Below are 17,496 nucleotides of genomic sequence, written 5' to 3'. Positions count from 1 at the left end.
CACCGCACACATCTCTGCTTTGGTGGAGTTCCGGCCTTAATCCCTGAAGGGTCGAGTGTCAACCCCATGTGTTGGTGCACGCCATAATTATATCACCTTAAGGGTACACACTAATATCGAAGGTCGTTTGAAACTAGTCGAGTTCGCCGTCAAAAAGTTACGTGAGTAAGCGGAAAAACAAAGTAATATAAACTTTTTTATAGTATCAGCTGGTAAACGAGCAGACGAATTGCCTGATAGTAAGCAATCTGCGTCGCCTATCGACATCCGGAACATCAGAGGCGTTTCAAGTGCGTTGCCAGCTTTTGCGAGTTAAGAATTAACGATTGTTAGGAAATCGGGGATTGGGAAGGGGGCTAATTGGGCCTCCGGCAACCTCACTTACACAGCTAAAAACAACGCAAACGTTGTTTCATGTCGGTTATCTGCGAGGCCGTGGTATCACTCCGTTCGAGCCGACCCATTGGTGCCGAAACATGGCTCTCCCACACTTTACAATAAAACAGTTTGATTGAACCCGATTAGTCATACTCACATACTTTCGCATTTTATATATTAGAACCTTTTCTAGTACCTAGTACCAGCAGAAAGAAACAGGATGAGTTTAAAAACAAAAAGATTTATGTATTTTTTTTTAATTCTTCAAATTGAGCGCTGGTAACATTGATTGTCTATGTACATCTCCCAAACTGAGTGACAAATGCAAGTCAAAGTCAGTTGTCAATTTTGTCAGTGTTGTCTTTGATTAGTAAACTTGCTTTTGCTTGGTTGTGGGTGCAGTTTTTTGATTGTTTGTGAATGTTATCATCAATAAAAAGAAATTTGTTATTTTGGTTTCGTTATTTGTTCTAATTGATTATTTATAAACTGATGTCTTTAATGAAAAAAACTAGAAATGATGCCATTAAAGCTGCGGTCACTTCCTACTTAGAACGTCGGAATTATCCCGTGAGTGCTAAAGCTTCAGAAATAGTGCTTTTGTGTGAATAACTGTTTTTACAGTAATTTTTATATTTTAGGACATAGACGTGTTTAGCAATAATAATAATCTAAGCAGAAGTGCTGAACAAATGGCTGTGGCAACGATAGTTCAGTGTGAAGCAAGTCGCGCCAACTCTATCTTATTTTCTTGCATCAACAATGATTCCGGTCAATACGACTCGCAGTATACTAGGTAGTATCATTATCAGTTATTTTACAAAATGTATGAAGTGTCTGGTACTGGTATTATAATCTGTGTGGTATATTTCCAGATTGGTCAATTTCATTAAAGAAATAAAGCAAGAAAAAGTAAAAAATGAGTTACTAGGTTTATTATGTCCATTACTTTGTCATTTATACCTTGAGATGCTCAGAGGAGGTCATGGAGGTCCTGCACAGATGTTTTTAAAGAGACATTCAGCCACATTACCTCAAAAGGATCTATCCTACCACCAACCTATTGATGGGAATCTACCATCAGCTTTGTACAGGCCTAACAGCTTAGAACAGCTATTTAACTCCTTACAAAATGGTACTATTGACAATGAGACTCCAGAAAAAGATTACATGAATCAAATATTAGATGACATTGGAACAATTTATACATTACAAGAAGTTGAAACAAGACCATCTATAGCTGCTTTCAGGTAATCATGTTGTTTGTTTTGTTTTGATCTGCTACACCATGCTGACAAAAGAGTGAAATTGTAATATAACCATCTTATTTTCCTTTTCAGGTCATGTAAATATGACATTAGTCTTTCTCAAGATGCATTAAATATGTTAAAAGCGTATTTAGCCAAACATGGCCATGTTCTTCTAATACAAGTTTTACAGACATGGTTTCATATTGATATCAACAACGATCCTAACAAAAAGAGTGCAGTAAGTATTGCCATTATCTTTAAAATTTAGATATAATGAAATAAATCAGAGAACATCCTATATTACTAAACTTTTTTACTTTTATAGGAGGATGATGAAGAAGAGATGGATGAAGAAATCAATATCATGAGGAATAATAATTCAGATGAAAAAAATTTGGACACCAATGGTGAGGCTATTGATTTTTAGAAATATTTTCCATAACTTTTATATTATAATTTAATTTACTATAAAATTACCTATTTACTTTTTAGATTTATTTTCTGAATGCAATGGTCATGCAGAATATTTAAGTATTGACAAGGAGTTATTGGAACTCCAAGAAGCAATTAAAGGGGTCAGAGAATCCATAGCACCCCTAAAATTGTACAAAATCGCTGCTCCTGATACAAAGTAAGTATAAATTGATAGTGAGACGAGAACATTTTAATTTAAATAATATCTAAACTTTTACAATTTTTTTTACAGTTTGATATGTGCCAAAACAGACCAATACTGCAATATATTATGTGGAGGCTTTACTAATTCAGAGATAAGGTTATGGGACCTTGGACAAAACAATATCAACAGACGAGTCAATCGAAACATTTCTGAAGTAGAATTAGCTTGTAATGTGCCACATGAACTGGTTCCTGACTCCAATACATTGTAAGTAGTTTGTAGTACTTTCTTATGATTTCTTTTGCATTATTTCTGTTTGTGCACCACAAACTATACTGTATTCTCACATGACATACTGCCGGTTGCCCCAACTTCAACCAATTAATTATTTTAAAATTTTCAGACAAATAGGTGTTGGAGTACCATTGAGAGGACATTCTGGACCAGTGCATGCTGTTACAGTACTCCCACAGGAAGACTTAGTTGTGTCAGCGTCTCATGACAATACTATACGAAGTTGGAGGCTCACTGATTATTCCTGTGCAGCAATTTACAGGTTGATATTTTATCATAAACTAGTTTCAACATGTTAGACAGATCTTAGATAAAAATAAGTATAGTTCTGCTCTTTTGTCAACAAGTCAACACCTTTTTTATGGAATAGGGGTCAAACGAGTATGCACGACTCACCTGATGGTAAGCAATCAGCGTCGCCCATATAAAACTCAACCTATTGTTTGTTCATGCAACACAACCTATTGTTAATATTATATTGATTTTTTATTACTTACTTATGTATATCTTTTTCAGAGGTCACAATTATCCAATATGGTGCATGGATGTTTCTAAAAGTGGCCTATTCGTCACTGGATCTCATGATAGGACTGCCAAATTATGGTCCCTTGAAAGAACATTCCCAATAAGGATATTTGTTGGCCATATGTCTGATGTCACTGTAAGTGTTGAATTTATGTTACTAGTAAGACACTAGAGTTTATCAGGTATTTAATCCATTGTTTAATTTTTTTAGTGTGTTAAATTCCACCCGAATGAAGCGTATATAGCCACAGGAGGCGCTGATCGTACTGTGCGATTATGGATGGTGTCTGATGCGCGTCTGGTACGAATCTTATGTGGTCATCGTGGTCCAGTCCGAACACTCGCTTTCTCACCATCTGGAGCTCATTTAGCTAGTGCTGGTAATTACTCTCTTATGTAAAATAAGTTGATAAATTAGTGCCTCACTAACAACATAGAAAATTCTCTTAATAACATTCTGAATAATTCATTTTCTCCAGGTGATGACAAGAAAATTAAAGTTTGGGACTTAGCAGCATGTACCTGTATTCATGAGTACAGAGGACACCATGGAAAAGTCACTGCATTGGACTGGTCAGCTATTGGAAAAGCCAGTTTGACAAACAGGGTCCTACCAGATCCAAGTGACCCATTAGTGGACAATTCTTTACTATGTTCTGCTGGCATGGATGGGATTGTCAAAATTATGTCAGATTGTAATTCTAAAAATAAGTATGTTTCATTTATACTGGATATACACTTTAGACAAGACACAAGACCTATGTCTCATTTTGATTTGCTTTTGTTTACAGACAAGCATCAAGTCTAGATGTGCAATCTTCCACCTACAACACTAAATGTTCCTACTTAGTTGATGTGCAAGTACATCCGGACTGGGTGGTGGCCATTGGAACTAAAAGATAAAACATCTACAATCTCATACCGTTACATAACAAAATTTTGATAAATAAATAATAATGAAAAATAATGACTTTTAATATTTAACATAATTTTATTGAACATAACATCACATACATTATTGGTGAAAAAATTTAAACACAATTAGGCACTTTATAACCAAGCATGATTGTTTTGTGGTCAGACCTTTTTAAAAAAGCTGTTTATTGTAGCTTGTTTGCCTTTTTTTGGTGGTGATAATTTCTTCTTACTTTTAGTTTCTTTTTTTATTGCAGGCTCATTTTTAACTGGTTTCACTTGTTCAGTGTTTATTTTTACAGGTGAAGTATTGTTTTTCGCCATATTTTGATTTTCTTTTACATCTTCTTCATTTTCAGAGCAACTCTCATAAACTTCTTCTTTCTTAGTAAGAATATAACCATCTTCATCAGTGTAGGTTTTATCGACAACCTTTCTCCTTTTCTTGGGATTTAGGATTCCTGATGTTATTTTAACCGTGTTTATAGTTGGTGTAGGTGGTATTTCATCCTCTGACTCATGATCAACATCCATTTCCTTAGCAAATGGATCATCTCCTTCATTGTCGCTTTCACTGTCAGAAACATGTAACAACCTTTTGCGTTTCTTATCAACTTTGGCATTCTTTTTAATTGAAATATTATTCTTATTGTTTGATTTGGTCTTGACATTCTCTGATGAACCATTAGTTACAGTTTTGGACGGCACATCAGTTTCTTTTTTAACTGGTTCCACCTTATCTTCTTTTTCTTTTTTAACTGGTTCCACTTTATCTTCTTTTTCTTTTTTAATCTCTGGTTCTGACACTTTAACTTTTTTATTTTTGGGTGAATTTCCACCCTTACTGAAAAATCCTGCAATACTTGTTGGACCACTTTTGTTTCCATTTAGTTTAGCTGGAGTTTTCTTAGTTGGTGAATCCTTCTTTGGTGAAACCTTCTTAGGTGAAACTTTTTCAGATTTTACTTCTACCTTAACTGGATTTCTTATCTCTTTGATTACTTTATCTTTAGACGATTGTTGTAAATTTGATGATTTTGGTGTATTCAAAACAGCTTGATTGATGGATTTTAAACTGCCAATTTCGTCATTAGTCCTTTTAGAGCAAGAGTTAGCTTTTATTAACCCCGTACATAGGGCGAGGTCCTCGAATTTGCTAACTGCACTTAATGACACATTTTCTGCTGGTTTCAGTCCTCTGCTAACGCAATATACATGCTCGTAAAAAACGATTTTCAAAGATTTTCTTAAGCTGTCTAAATCAGTTTCTGAGCACACAGTGACGCATCCGCTGTTATTATTTAGCAATCCCGATATCACATATGATATACTAAGACCAGTCTCCGGTTTTTTCTTTCGTATATCCTGCACGACCTCTCGCAGTAATGTTTTAGCTTCATTCACATGAACACATAGCTCTTTGCTAATTGAAATATAAGTCACTAACTTATGCTCGTCTAATATTAATTCTCTCACCGTATTTATGTTTGTTTCGTTGACACCCATTTTCATCAGGATGTCCGTTTACCAACGAAAAAGCCAAAATCAAAGCAGCGATCTAACAATTTGCCGCACTTTTTGACTGAATCTGAAGTTGACAATTTTTGACATAAAATTTTAGTTGACCCTGACAGAGATGATAGTATGACAGATATTTTTTTAATAAAGCAAGTATCTAGACGAATATAGAGATAGTCGATTTTAATAACATTTTTCGATAATTAATACTCTAGTAAAAAAGGATAAATACTCAGTATTTATTCTGTATTTATGAATTACGAATATTTATTCAAAAAGTCTCCTATCTCTGTAAGATAATTGTATATTAAATCATTTTTCTCACCTACACTATGACCAAATTACTTTAGCATTTAGGTGCATTTGTAATTAAATGAATCCCAACCCAATTGCCAATTATTACATGAGCATCCATAAAATAACATCCTCTGGATTCATTCTCAACTCTCTCCTACGAATTTTATATTTTGCTGTGCCCGACAGGGTTCATAATTGTGACTAAATACTGTATTTTCTAACACCTGTGTACATCATGGATGCAATAAATACTTGAATTGAATACTTGAACATAGATAACATCGATATTCACTATTGACTTTTATTTATATATTGCAACCCTAGGAATGTCAGTTTGACATACATACGGTTTATGTACGATAGTATTTTCTTGTCTTGCTGACAAAGTGACTCATTGACAAACTATAAAAGAGGTAAATAATTTATATATGTAATTTGATTAATGCAAAGAATTCAATGACAGTAATGTTTTAATCTTGCCGTGATATATATGATTTAGTGTAACAAAAAGCGTGAGTATAGTTTTGAAACATTGCTATTTTGGACATAGGTACCTAGTTACATCATTTCTATTTGTATCAGCAACCGGATGGATTCTGTATAAAATCTGTTACTCAGAGGTGTTCTGGTGTTTAGCTTTTTTGATCAAAATAATTCTTCTTTTTGACAGAACTAGGTTGAAGAGCACGTAGTATATTTGTTAAGCAATTGCAAGCGAAAATGCCAGGGTAAGATACATCTGTGATGTTAGTCAGCCGTGGGAGGGAGTGGTTAACATGACTTGTATGGAATGCTCTTAACAGGCACCCTAGCTTTATTTTCATAAATGTATCACAGACACTTCTAAAAAAAAAATAAACATAGCAAGCACTGATCATTTTAAAACATGTGAATAATGATTGACCTAGATCTCAATTAAAAGCTTCATTAATAATATACTGCTAGTTTTCACAGAAAAATGTTCAAGGTTTATATTAGAAAATGACTGTAGGTAGTAAGTACCATAACCTTCTGCCTTCAATCTACTCTGATGATGCATAGATTGAATTATTTTCTTATAAGATTATCATTACAATTACATATCATCACATAATTTACTAAAATATTTGACATTCGCAACTGCAAGCTTGTATTAAATGTATCCTTAATCAACTTACATTTTTTAACCCCCGACGCAAAAAGAGGGGTGTTATAAGTTTGACGTGTCTGTCTGTCTGTCTGTCTGTCTGTCTGTCTGTGGCATCATAACTCCAGAACGGATGCAGTGATTTCAATTTAGTTTTTTTCGTATGAAAGGGGACTTATGTGCGAGTGTTCTTAGACATGTTTGATGAAAATCGGTTGAGCCGTTTTAAAGTTATGGGCGGTGAAAGTGGGGAGATTAGCCGAAGGTCTGCAAATATACTGGGATGGGGTCTCAAATTAAACCGCACTGAAAGAAGATATTGAAAGATATTATTTTTTCGTATTAACAGAAATAAAAAAAAATTAAAAATTAAAAAAATTAATAAAAGTTAAATTAAAAATTTAATAACAAAAATATTTTTTATTTTTTATTTAACGTTTTATTATAAACAAAAAATCTTGCACCAATGTAATCTTTAGCCTACTTATAGAAACAAAAACTAGTAATTAAAAAGTAAAAAAAAAAAATGCGAACGAGCTTGACCTTAGATGTAATCTTTACCTTAACAAGAATCGAAATTATAGTAATTATATGTAATATACTAAACCTAACTTAACCTAACCTACCTATAAAAAGTATAAAATAAAAAATTAAATTAAAAATTTAAAAAACCCCCGACATAAAAATTAATTTCCCCTTAAAAAGTAAAAAATAATAAAAGAAACTTAATCTTAAAGTACCTAAGAATGTACTAATAATTCTAAAAAAAAAAATACGTCTCGTTGGGGGACCGCATTCAAACGGACTGTACACCGCCGTCCCGAAATAATTAGGAGCGGTCCCCCAACGCGACGTATTTTTTTTTTAGAATTATTAGTACATTCTTAGGTACTTTAAGATTAAGTTTCTTTTATTATTTTTTACTTTTTAAGGGGAAATTAATTTTTATGTCGGGGGTTTTTTAATTACATTAAAATGTTTCCTTTAAAACAAGGAAAATAATAGTAATTAATATCATATTAACAAAATGTAACAATGGAATCTCAATGTAAGTATTATTATGTTTTTCAGATGTTTATTCAGTCTGTAAAATAGCCAAACATTTTTAAAACAGACATGATCTAATAGGGTATTTTTTTAATTTAATAGGAATAGTAATTTATAAAAAGCAATAATTATTAATAGTTTAAATAAAAAAAATTAAAAAATTTTTTGCAGATTAGCAACAATGTCTCTGGATAATATGTTCTGTACCCGTTGTGGGGACGGCTTTGAACCCAATGAAAAAATTGTCAACTCTAATGGAGAACTTTGGCATACCAACTGTTTTGTGTAAGTTATTTTGTATTCTAATCCCTAAAAAGTAAAGAAGATATGTTTATAATACTTTATTAATGTTTTTTTGACTATGATGTGTTTTCCAGGTGTGCGCAATGCTTCCGTGTCTTTCCTGAAGGCACATTCTATGAGTTTGAAGGCCGTAAATACTGTGAACGTGACTTCCAGGTATTGTTTGCTCCTTGCTGTGGAAAATGTGGTATGTATTTTATCCATTATAGATTCTGTTGTATCTTCCTAAATAAGATGAACAAAACTGGTTATTGATTTATTTAACTGCTTTTCAGGTGAATTTGTAATTGGCCGTGTGATTAAGGCAATGAATGCCAACTGGCATCCTTCATGCTTCCGTTGTGAGGAATGTAATGTGGAGCTGGCTGATGCAGGTTTTATTAAAAATGGTGGGCGTGCCCTCTGCCATACTTGCAATGCTCGCATCAAAGCTGATGGGTTGTTGAACTACATGTGCCATAAGTGCCAGTAAGTAGATGTAGCATTATCCTCATTATTATTCATTTGATTTATCCTGTTCCTAGAAGACACAGGAAAATAAAATCTCCTACCAGCTAAGTTCAATTTACTTAGACTGAATAGTCATACATACTATTGTAAAATACTATTTTTTTTTTTGTTTTTTAAAAACGTTGCCCCACATTAGGATTTTCTCCTGTGTCGTGGGTGCGTTTACAAACATACAAGTTCACATACACATGACACCCAGACCCGAAACAACAATTTGTGGATCACACAAAGTGTTGCTCCGTGCGGGAATCGAACCCGCTACCCGTTGCTCGGCAGCCAGTTGCCCAGCCACCGCACCAACCGTGCAGTCAACTATTATTATGTTATGCAGTAAGATTAATATTAATTATTTTATGCACAGTGGCGTAATCGACGGCGAACCGCTGCGTTACCGTGGCGAAGTGTATCATGGCTACCACTTCACATGTGCCACCTGCGGAGTGGAACTCGATCATACAGCTAGAGAAGTCAAACATCGCCCTGGATATGCTGCCAATGATGTGGTAATTATAGTTTTTAATGGCATTGTCTCACCCGGAGCTGTGGACTACCTAGCGGCTCGAAGAGCAGAAGTAGAAACAGGGTGGTTTTAAGTCAGAAAGAGTTTAATTTTTCCCACTAAAAAAACAAACATTTCTCATACCGTTTTTTTTAATACAGTGGTATTCAGTGATATCACACGCTGAGTAATGCTTTGGGATGTATTAATTTGTTCTATATAAGTAATGTTTTATTTTTCAGAATAATCTCTTCTGTCTCCGTTGTCATGACAAGATGGGTATACCCATTTGCGGTGCTTGCCGACGCCCTATCGAGGAGAGAATTGTCACTGCCCTTGGAAAGCATTGGCATGTTGAGGTACTTATTAAGATTACAAGGATCCACCCTTTTTTTTTGTTGATGAAATTAATAGTAAAATGTCTGTCTTCCCAAATGAGATCAAAATTAACCAACATTATTTGTTTGTGTTTTAGCACTTTGTATGTGCCAAATGTGAGAAGCCATTCCATGGTCATCGCCATTACGAGAAGAAGGGCCTTGCCTACTGCGAGCAGCATTACCATCAACTGTTTGGAAACTTGTGCTATGTGTGCAACCAAGTCATTGCTGGTGATGGTAAGTACCTATATAACCAGTTGTTAAAGATTTTAATCGAATATATTGAGATAATTTAATATGTTATTTTCTATATAACAGTTTTCACGGCATTAAACAAAGCATGGTGTGTACACCACTTTGCCTGCTCCGTGTGTGATGCACCTCTGAGTACCCGAAGTAAATTCTACGAATATGACGAACGCCCTGCCTGCCGACGCTGTTACGAGAAGTTCCCAGCCGAATTGCGCCGCAGACTGCGTCGTGCACACCACTACACTATCCGACGTTAAAATATAAGGCTTCCCGAAACATGAATCCCACAATCTCCATAAAAACTGTTTGAATTTTAATATTGTTTTATATGTCAGCAATTAAATGCTGTGTGCTGTTGCCTTTGTCTAAGGTCGTACGACACTAGGAAAAGTACAAAATTCATTCCGATATTGTGAACCACCAAGTTTTCATTGAGCACTAATTAATTGACGTTATTAACGAGATAACTCCTGTATCTAACCAATTCAATGTTGTTATAGTAAACTGCATTTAACACTTGTTTCGGACTTTTGTCCTTAGTGACTGGTACAATTTTCTTATTAATTTGCCTCATAAATTATTGTGCCTTAATATGTTAATTTTGTGCCTAAATAGTAATAAAAAGAAAGTATATTTAATAACAATTAGATCTTATGTTACTGATAATTTTATTTAATATAGATTTTTATAGATGTTATTGTAAGTGAAAGTGTAGTCACCTATTATTTTATGGATTTTTGATCATTGACTACTACTCTATTAAGATTAACAATTTAAGCGTAGAATTATGAAATAAAAATATATAAAATATGTACTAACAATTATTTTTGTATCAACTTATCTTACTAATAATGATGAAAATATATTCAAATATTTGTAACAAAAATATGCGTTTTTCTTTCATTAAAAGACCACCTCTTAGTTAATCTGTTGCACTGAAATATCTACTTATAATAACCTTCCTACAGGCAGGTAAAAATAGATGATTAGTAATCTGCATTTGGTTGAGCAGGGAAATATAAAAACTGAATAAGAAAATTACAAAGGCCAAGGCTTGCTATGTTCTTTGAGCGGAACTATTTTGCTAGGAAACGGGCATGTTATAATAAGACGATTTGAAATAACGATTAGGTAATAGTACGCATTAAAATGAAATTTGTTTAGTACAGGGAATGTATTTATTTTCACAAAATCGCAACAGTATCTCACTACATATAACACTTCACACAGAACAACACTAAGCTGTAAATATTGATTTAAATAGAGTAATATGTGTATCAACGTGCAGTTAATAATTATTTACAGAAATAAACACATTTTCAAATCACAGTAGAATATACATTTATTAGAAAAAAAAGTATGTAATAAATTATTGCCTGTACTAGCGAAAAAATCTCTGAAAGTTACACTTGTAGAAACACAAGATTCATAGGATATACATATATTACAATTTGAAAATAAATAACGATGGTTTAAGCATATAACAATGATTTACTTTATAACTAAATAAACACTATTTTTAATATTAAACATCAAGGTTTGTATGTACAGAAATAGTCAACAAAGGTCTGTACAATGTTAATTTTCAAGGAACAACAAAGTGATTTTCCTTAGTTCCATAATTTAAATAAACTGGACTCTAATACAATACTGCAGTAAAAACTTATTCAAGTTCTACAGATTTGAAGACTTAATTGTCTTTCTTCATTCTTGTGCTAGTCATCCTGTAGATGATGGAGTCCCTGCCAGGGTCCATGTCCATCAGAGCATATACAATTGCTATCAGACTGAAAATGATTACAACAGCAAACCAAAGAATAATGTTGAAGATGGCAGGGTATTCAGAGCTGTAACTGTCATCAGTATCATTTTCCTGTAATTGAAAATTATTTTGTTAGTAAAGATTGGGGCTCACTTGAATAAAAAATATAAGTTATAATATAAAGGTATCTTACTGCTTTGAATTCCTTTGTTTGCCATTCATATTCTGCTGGTTTGCCATCTGGGCCAGCGGCGGGAGCTGATCGAATGGCACGGCGAGTGTGGGCAACATCGGTAGTGACAAGAGTTACTAATACAGAGCCATCATAAGCTTTGATGAATGCCTTGTTGAGTTGTTCAATAGCTTCACCTGCATTAAATAACCAACATTAAAGGGCTGACCTTGTTAATCTGACTGAATAAATTGGTGCTTAACTATCACATGCACGTCAAATTTTACCTAATAGTTTCTTGGCTTCTTTGGTGTGGACAGAGTTAGGGCCGTGGAAGTCACTCAGAGGATGCAGAGTACGGAAACGTAAGTTGAAGAAATCAATCATGTTATCAGGGACAATACCTCCATCTTCAATCTGGAAATGAGTTTTAACATGTTAACCAACTTTAGTACAACATAATTTCTTCATGTTTTTAAATAGAAAATATTTTTTTTAAATTGTGAATTCATGTACCTTTGTAGTAATAGCTTGCAGGGAAGCCAGTTCATTCAAGAAATGGTAATCTTCTTCTACATTATACTTCAAGTGCATAAGACTTAGTTTCGCTGGCTTGGATTTCTTTGCATCACCAAATACATTCTTTTTGAGCTGTAAATAATTAAATCATAAGCAACACAAACTTGTAGATAAAGAAATATTATAATATCTTTCAAGGGTCTAAGGAATGTGCACATGGTTGAAATTAATTCGATTACTGGAGTTTCTATCAGTGTTCTGATTGGTTGGTTCATTTGAGCCAGCCAATCAACTTTCAGCAATCTCATTTCAATTTCAGTAAATGTGAAAAAACTAATACTAAGGGTACAGACTACAGGACTATATTTAAACAATACAACATGTTTAATTACCTCATCAACATCAGTCAGTCTGATGTTAACAATTTTGTTTCCACCGTTGGTGAATCGCTGCTTGATTCGGTGCTTAACACCTTGGAAAGTGTCAGGTTCATATTCATCAACAATCAAAGGATAAGTTTTGGTTTTCAAACCAGCCTGAAAATTAATAGTAAATATTTCAATTGTTTAATTTTAAACAATCTGATTCAATTGACTGTGGCCGTGGTAGTAAATTTTAATGTCAAGTTCTTTCATCAAGGAGAAAAAATAAAATAATTATTAATATGTCTGTAGAGATCAATTTTTATAAGAACCTCTTTCAATCATATTGTTATACTTACATGCCCAAGGCTAGATACACCATCGATATAGATTTCAACCACAGCTTCGGGTGTGTTGAAGGGATCCACAACATACATGCCTTTCCATTCTGAATTCTGTAAATCAGTCATTGAATATATGACAAAACATTATAAAATTGTTTTTTCTTTTTTCTTATAACATGAACACACCTACTTTATATTAACTCTGAGAAGTGTACATACCACTCTGTTACACTCTGATCAAAATCTAATAAGACTTATTGTAATGAGGAAGTAGACTATTGAACTATTTTAGGTCGATATATACACACATGTTACGGCAATAAGTACCTACTTAATTTAGAACCAAGTTATAATTTTCGATAAGCTATAGGTAATTTTTTCACACCAAGAATATTCAACATTTCCAAATTTAATACAATAGAACAAAACTTCTTGGCAGATCTTACCTCTTCGACAGACAGTCCAAGAGCAGCTGAAAATATCTCTTTCAGGAGGCTCTCTGATGTTTTTCCTGATCCCGTGAATTTAAGGGAGTCTGGACTGTGGAGTATGTTGAACTCTCCACTGGCATTTGAACCTAAAACATAATAACAATGGTTTTTGCTATTGTTTTACATATTTTATTTCTACGTAGGTTTTAAATACACTTACCAATTATTGAAAGAACAAGAGAAACCCAAAACAGAGCCATGGTCACAGCCATTTTGTTCGGAAAAAGGCGACTGACTGTCATATGATTTCGGTATTGCCATTTTAGTTGTTTTTACTACCAACCAAACGACACAATAAGCACACGACTCTATTTCCAATAGGAAAAAAATATTATTATTTACTTAGATATATCATGATTATTAACAAGTTACTTTTACTATTACTAGACAAATGGCTGTGAATGTAATTTTTCACTTCTTATGTTTTGGTGCAGGTATGATTCCAGGCCTTGGTATATCTGGATTTCCAATTATTGTTTTAAAATTAAATTAATTTAAACTACGTTTATAGCAGAGTTTCTAAAAATATTATTATAATAAGCTCGTTTCCTACAGTCTATCCTTATTACTTGGAATCATCAAAATGGAAACCTGGCAAAAATCGGTTTTTCGCAAAGCATAGGAAATAATTTTCTCATTGGTTTTTCGTCTCACTCATATTATTTTGACATTGACAATTTGACATTACAATATTTACAATTCACGATCACGTCGACGTCGTCGTTCAACGCTTACGATTTCAATTTCAAAAATCTAAATCAAAATAAAATGTTGTTTTGTTTTCAAAAATACCTATCATAATACATGTTAGATTTTGTAGTAAAGTTCATTTTAAACAATTTTCAAGGGTAAAAAAGTCGACAACCACATCATTTCTGTTTATGTGTTGCCCAAATATTTTGTAAACACGGCTGCAATTTGTAAATGTAAATGATGGCACAAAGGAAATCACTTGCACAAAACACAGATCTTTTCCCTAGGGAAATAGATATTGAGATATGTTTGAAAACGTTAAAAATATATCAAAAGTTGGAGGGAGACGTGAATTGTGTTGTTTGGGACGCAGCATTAGTACTTGCGAAATATCTTGAAACTATGTGCCAGAACAAACCAGACTTTTTAAGCGGGATAAGAGTTCTTGAATTAGGTTCCGGAGTAGGTGTTGTCGGTCTAACTGCTGCTACATTAGGGTGTGTTTTTAATTCATAAATTTATCTTATACAAATGTACAATCCAAAACCAATGTTTTTTTTAATTTTTTTTTATAGTGCACAAGTAACATTAACGGATTTGCCTGAGGCTCTACCTTTGATTCGTCTAAACATCAACGAAAACAAAGCAAAGATAGGCAGTATGGGTGGTTATGCAATAGCAGAGTCTCTCATATGGGGGGAAAGCAGCTCTCTTTTGGATGATGAATTTGATGTTGTGGTTTTGGCAGACTGTGTTTACTATGAAGAGGTATGATTAATATTTTTTTTTTTTGGTATATTCTGCATGTGATATAGTGCAGAGGGACGAATATGGCTGGAAATAAAATACATTGAATACAAAAAATATCTGGAACTTAATGACTCCATTAAAAAAGTATTATTGTTACGAAAATTCCTAATTTAAAAAATCTTTATTTCCAGGCTGTTGACTCCCTCATTGAAACTCTAAAAAGTTTAACAAACACATCATCTAAGAAACCTGTTATGTATTTAACACAAGAGATGAGAGATTCTGATACACAGAGAGAACTATGGAGTTCATTTTATGGAAAGTTAACTGACAATTTTAATGTAGATAAAATTCCTGAGGAAGAACAACACATTAATTACAGGAGTGCTGATATATTATTGTTAAGGATAAGTAAGAAATAATACATAAATATCATTCACAATTCTATACAGGAATATGGATTGGGTACAAAATTTACGATTTTTTAAATATAATTGCTTTCTTTTGCGGCTTAGCCAACATGAAAATTCTTGCCAATGTCTTGCCATTTAAAAAAAACATTGTTATAGGCCCAACAGTTTGGTCATAAGTATTTATCCAAATAGGGTTTCTTTTGCATTTATTATATTAGCAATTAAGAGTAATTATAGAATATAGGTGTAAGATGGGTTTATGTCATTGTTAAGTAGGTACAAAGTATCTACATGTTATAAAAATATATTAGTAATTATTCATTTTAGAAGGAACTCAAGTCGAGTCTAAATTAGTAAGTAGGAAACAAAGACAAATCAATACATTCAACAAAGTTCAACTAAATAATAATTGTGCCTATTTAATGCCTAATAATACCTGAATATAAATTTAGGTTAGCATACATGGTTTATTTTATTAATTTCATTCATGTTGTAGTGCCTCAAATTACATATTTTATAGCTGAGCTATTAATAAGTAACTTTTACGGGTATTTACCTAAATGAGCATAATACATAATATTTAATATTATAATGCATAGTAGGTGATCTATGTATGGAGTTAGGAGTTTTGCTTAGGTATAATATTATGATGTAGATTAGGATTCACCTTTGGGATTAGATTATAAATTGAAAAATCAATATACAAAAGAATTAAATGTTTTATAAATATGTTAGTTTTAGATATACAGCTTTTCTTTTGTGAGTATTTTAATTTATAATTATTTATATTTTAATGATTTTACTTTTGATTTTTCTATAAGTTGGGTGTACCTTTGTGCAGAATTGTTATTTTTTTATTCTCAGCACAAAGTCTTGGAAATATATCAAATAGCAGAGTGTAAGTTAATTGTAGGGTGGAGTTTAAAAATATTTTTAATAAATAAAATAGACATCAAATCTGGTTTTATTAAGATATTTTGGTAACTTTGGAACTAAGTCAATGATTCTGATTTTTTACTAGTAAATGAGAAATGAGTGTGAACTGCATTCCTGCATTTATCTAGCATGTGTGTGATCATGAATGTGAACTAAGGAAACTGCAATATTGTAGGCGGCGCTCACCTAGCTGCTTATCGCCATAAGATATAAGCGTGAGTTTACATATACAAATACGCAATAAAGCGTAAGAAACGTACCTTTATCCCGTAAAAAGTATCTTTTTCCAAAGGTCTGGATTCTTTCGTTCAGAAAAATCCGTTTCTCCCGTCCCTTTTCTACATTCAGTAGTTTCCAAACTTGTTCGTTGCAGCCGCAAGTGGGCCGATAGTGAATTGGTCAAACTCAAACAATATTTTAACCGATCAAATTTTAGAAACGAGACAGTGATCGCCGTGATGGCATTTTTAGTCAAGTTCTTGAGTAGGTACATATTATTTATTTTCATTATTTGGGTTTTACTTTTACACTTGTTTTTTAAAAACGTTGAAAAATATTGTGATCTTCGAATGTTTACAACAATTTTGACAGCAAATCCTGCCAGCATTTGTCAAGAAAGTATTATCTATCAAAGAAAACGGTTTCAAAATTCCACAGCAATGTCTATAGGTACCTACTTGGTCTATTCACAATAGCTTTAGGGTGCGTTTCCACTAAGGATGTGCTATGCTATATTGCTGTAGATGCGTTTGGCTTACACACCAATCATCAGTGGCGTAGCGTAGTGGGGGTCAGTGGCGTAGCGTAGTGGGGGCGGCAGGGGCGGCCCGCCCCGGGCGGCACATTTTAGGGGGCGGCAAAATTAAACAATAAATATTTTGTAAATATTTCAACCATTTTATATTTTTTTCGCAACTAGAGATCGGAGAAAGTAGTGATAATGGGGATGGAACCTTTAACAAGTGGTCCTGGCCCGAGAGGGAACCTTTAGACAGAGTCGACTGTACAAATTTGGACCGATTAAAATGAGCTTACTCTTTAGGCGTAGTCCCGAAATCATGGAAGACGGCCTTGGTCCACCCGATCCCTAAAAAAGGCGATAGAACAAATCCGTCCAACTACAGACCGATAGCCATAACTT

The 17,496-nt window shown here is 33.4% G+C and overlaps 5 protein-coding genes across 8 annotated transcripts; 3 read left to right on the top strand and 2 right to left on the bottom strand.

The window, feature by feature from the left end:
- Positions 1-737: 737 nt before the first annotated feature.
- Positions 738-4,033, top strand: LOC118269773 (TAF5-like RNA polymerase II p300/CBP-associated factor-associated factor 65 kDa subunit 5L). Its single transcript, XM_035585078.2, has 12 exons — positions 738-948; positions 1,020-1,174; positions 1,254-1,628; positions 1,719-1,866; positions 1,954-2,035; positions 2,121-2,259; positions 2,335-2,514; positions 2,651-2,803; positions 3,058-3,202; positions 3,278-3,446; positions 3,546-3,777; positions 3,858-4,033. Exons 1-12 carry the CDS (start codon positions 871-873, stop codon positions 3,967-3,969), a joined length of 1,968 nt encoding a protein of 655 aa, XP_035440971.1. The 5' UTR covers positions 738-870; the 3' UTR covers positions 3,970-4,033.
- On the bottom strand, positions 4,033-5,590 carry LOC118269774 (DNA polymerase delta subunit 3). The gene has a single exon (XM_035585079.2). The coding sequence runs from the start codon at positions 5,491-5,493 to the stop codon at positions 4,144-4,146; it is 1,350 nt and encodes a 449-aa protein (XP_035440972.1). The 5' UTR covers positions 5,494-5,590; the 3' UTR covers positions 4,033-4,143.
- A 462-nt stretch (positions 5,591-6,052) lies between these two features.
- On the top strand, positions 6,053-10,799 carry LOC118270026 (LIM and senescent cell antigen-like-containing domain protein 1). Of its 4 annotated transcripts, none has more exons than XM_035585442.2 (9): positions 6,106-6,209; positions 6,467-6,524; positions 8,141-8,254; positions 8,347-8,459; positions 8,548-8,740; positions 9,144-9,285; positions 9,524-9,640; positions 9,757-9,898; positions 9,980-10,799. In XM_035585442.2, exons 2-9 carry the CDS (start codon positions 6,517-6,519, stop codon positions 10,168-10,170), a joined length of 1,020 nt encoding a protein of 339 aa, XP_035441335.1. In that variant the 5' UTR covers positions 6,106-6,209; positions 6,467-6,516; the 3' UTR covers positions 10,171-10,799. The 4 variants fall into 4 exon arrangements, with proteins under 4 accessions (XP_035441337.1, XP_035441335.1, XP_035441338.1 ...); XM_035585443.2 differs by having other exon boundaries at positions 6,169-6,308; XM_035585444.2 differs by lacking the exon at positions 6,467-6,524 and having other exon boundaries at positions 6,053-6,209.
- Positions 10,800-11,068: 269 nt separating this feature from the next.
- Positions 11,069-13,856, bottom strand: LOC118270025 (ATPase H(+)-transporting accessory protein 2). The gene is made up of 8 exons (XM_035585441.2): positions 13,724-13,856; positions 13,519-13,649; positions 13,088-13,183; positions 12,759-12,902; positions 12,364-12,498; positions 12,135-12,264; positions 11,869-12,044; positions 11,069-11,786 (listed from the first exon to the last, which is right to left on the bottom strand). The coding sequence occupies exons 1-8, from the start codon at positions 13,803-13,805 to the stop codon at positions 11,604-11,606; spliced, it is 1,077 nt and encodes a 358-aa protein (XP_035441334.1). The 5' UTR covers positions 13,806-13,856; the 3' UTR covers positions 11,069-11,603.
- Positions 13,857-14,243: 387 nt separating this feature from the next.
- Positions 14,244-16,376, top strand: LOC118270027 (protein N-lysine methyltransferase METTL21D). The gene is made up of 3 exons (XM_035585446.2): positions 14,244-14,753; positions 14,832-15,024; positions 15,198-16,376. Exons 1-3 carry the CDS (start codon positions 14,494-14,496, stop codon positions 15,426-15,428), a joined length of 684 nt encoding a protein of 227 aa, XP_035441339.1. The 5' UTR covers positions 14,244-14,493; the 3' UTR covers positions 15,429-16,376.
- The last annotated feature ends 1,120 nt before the right edge of the window (positions 16,377-17,496 follow it).

The sequence above is a fragment of the Spodoptera frugiperda genome, chromosome 30 (assembly GCF_023101765.2).
Source record: "Spodoptera frugiperda isolate SF20-4 chromosome 30, AGI-APGP_CSIRO_Sfru_2.0, whole genome shotgun sequence".
Classification (NCBI taxonomy): domain Eukaryota; kingdom Metazoa; phylum Arthropoda; class Insecta; order Lepidoptera; family Noctuidae; genus Spodoptera; species Spodoptera frugiperda.
The sequence above is the reverse complement of the archived record's forward strand: the minus strand, read 5'-3'. Positions and strand labels throughout refer to the sequence as shown.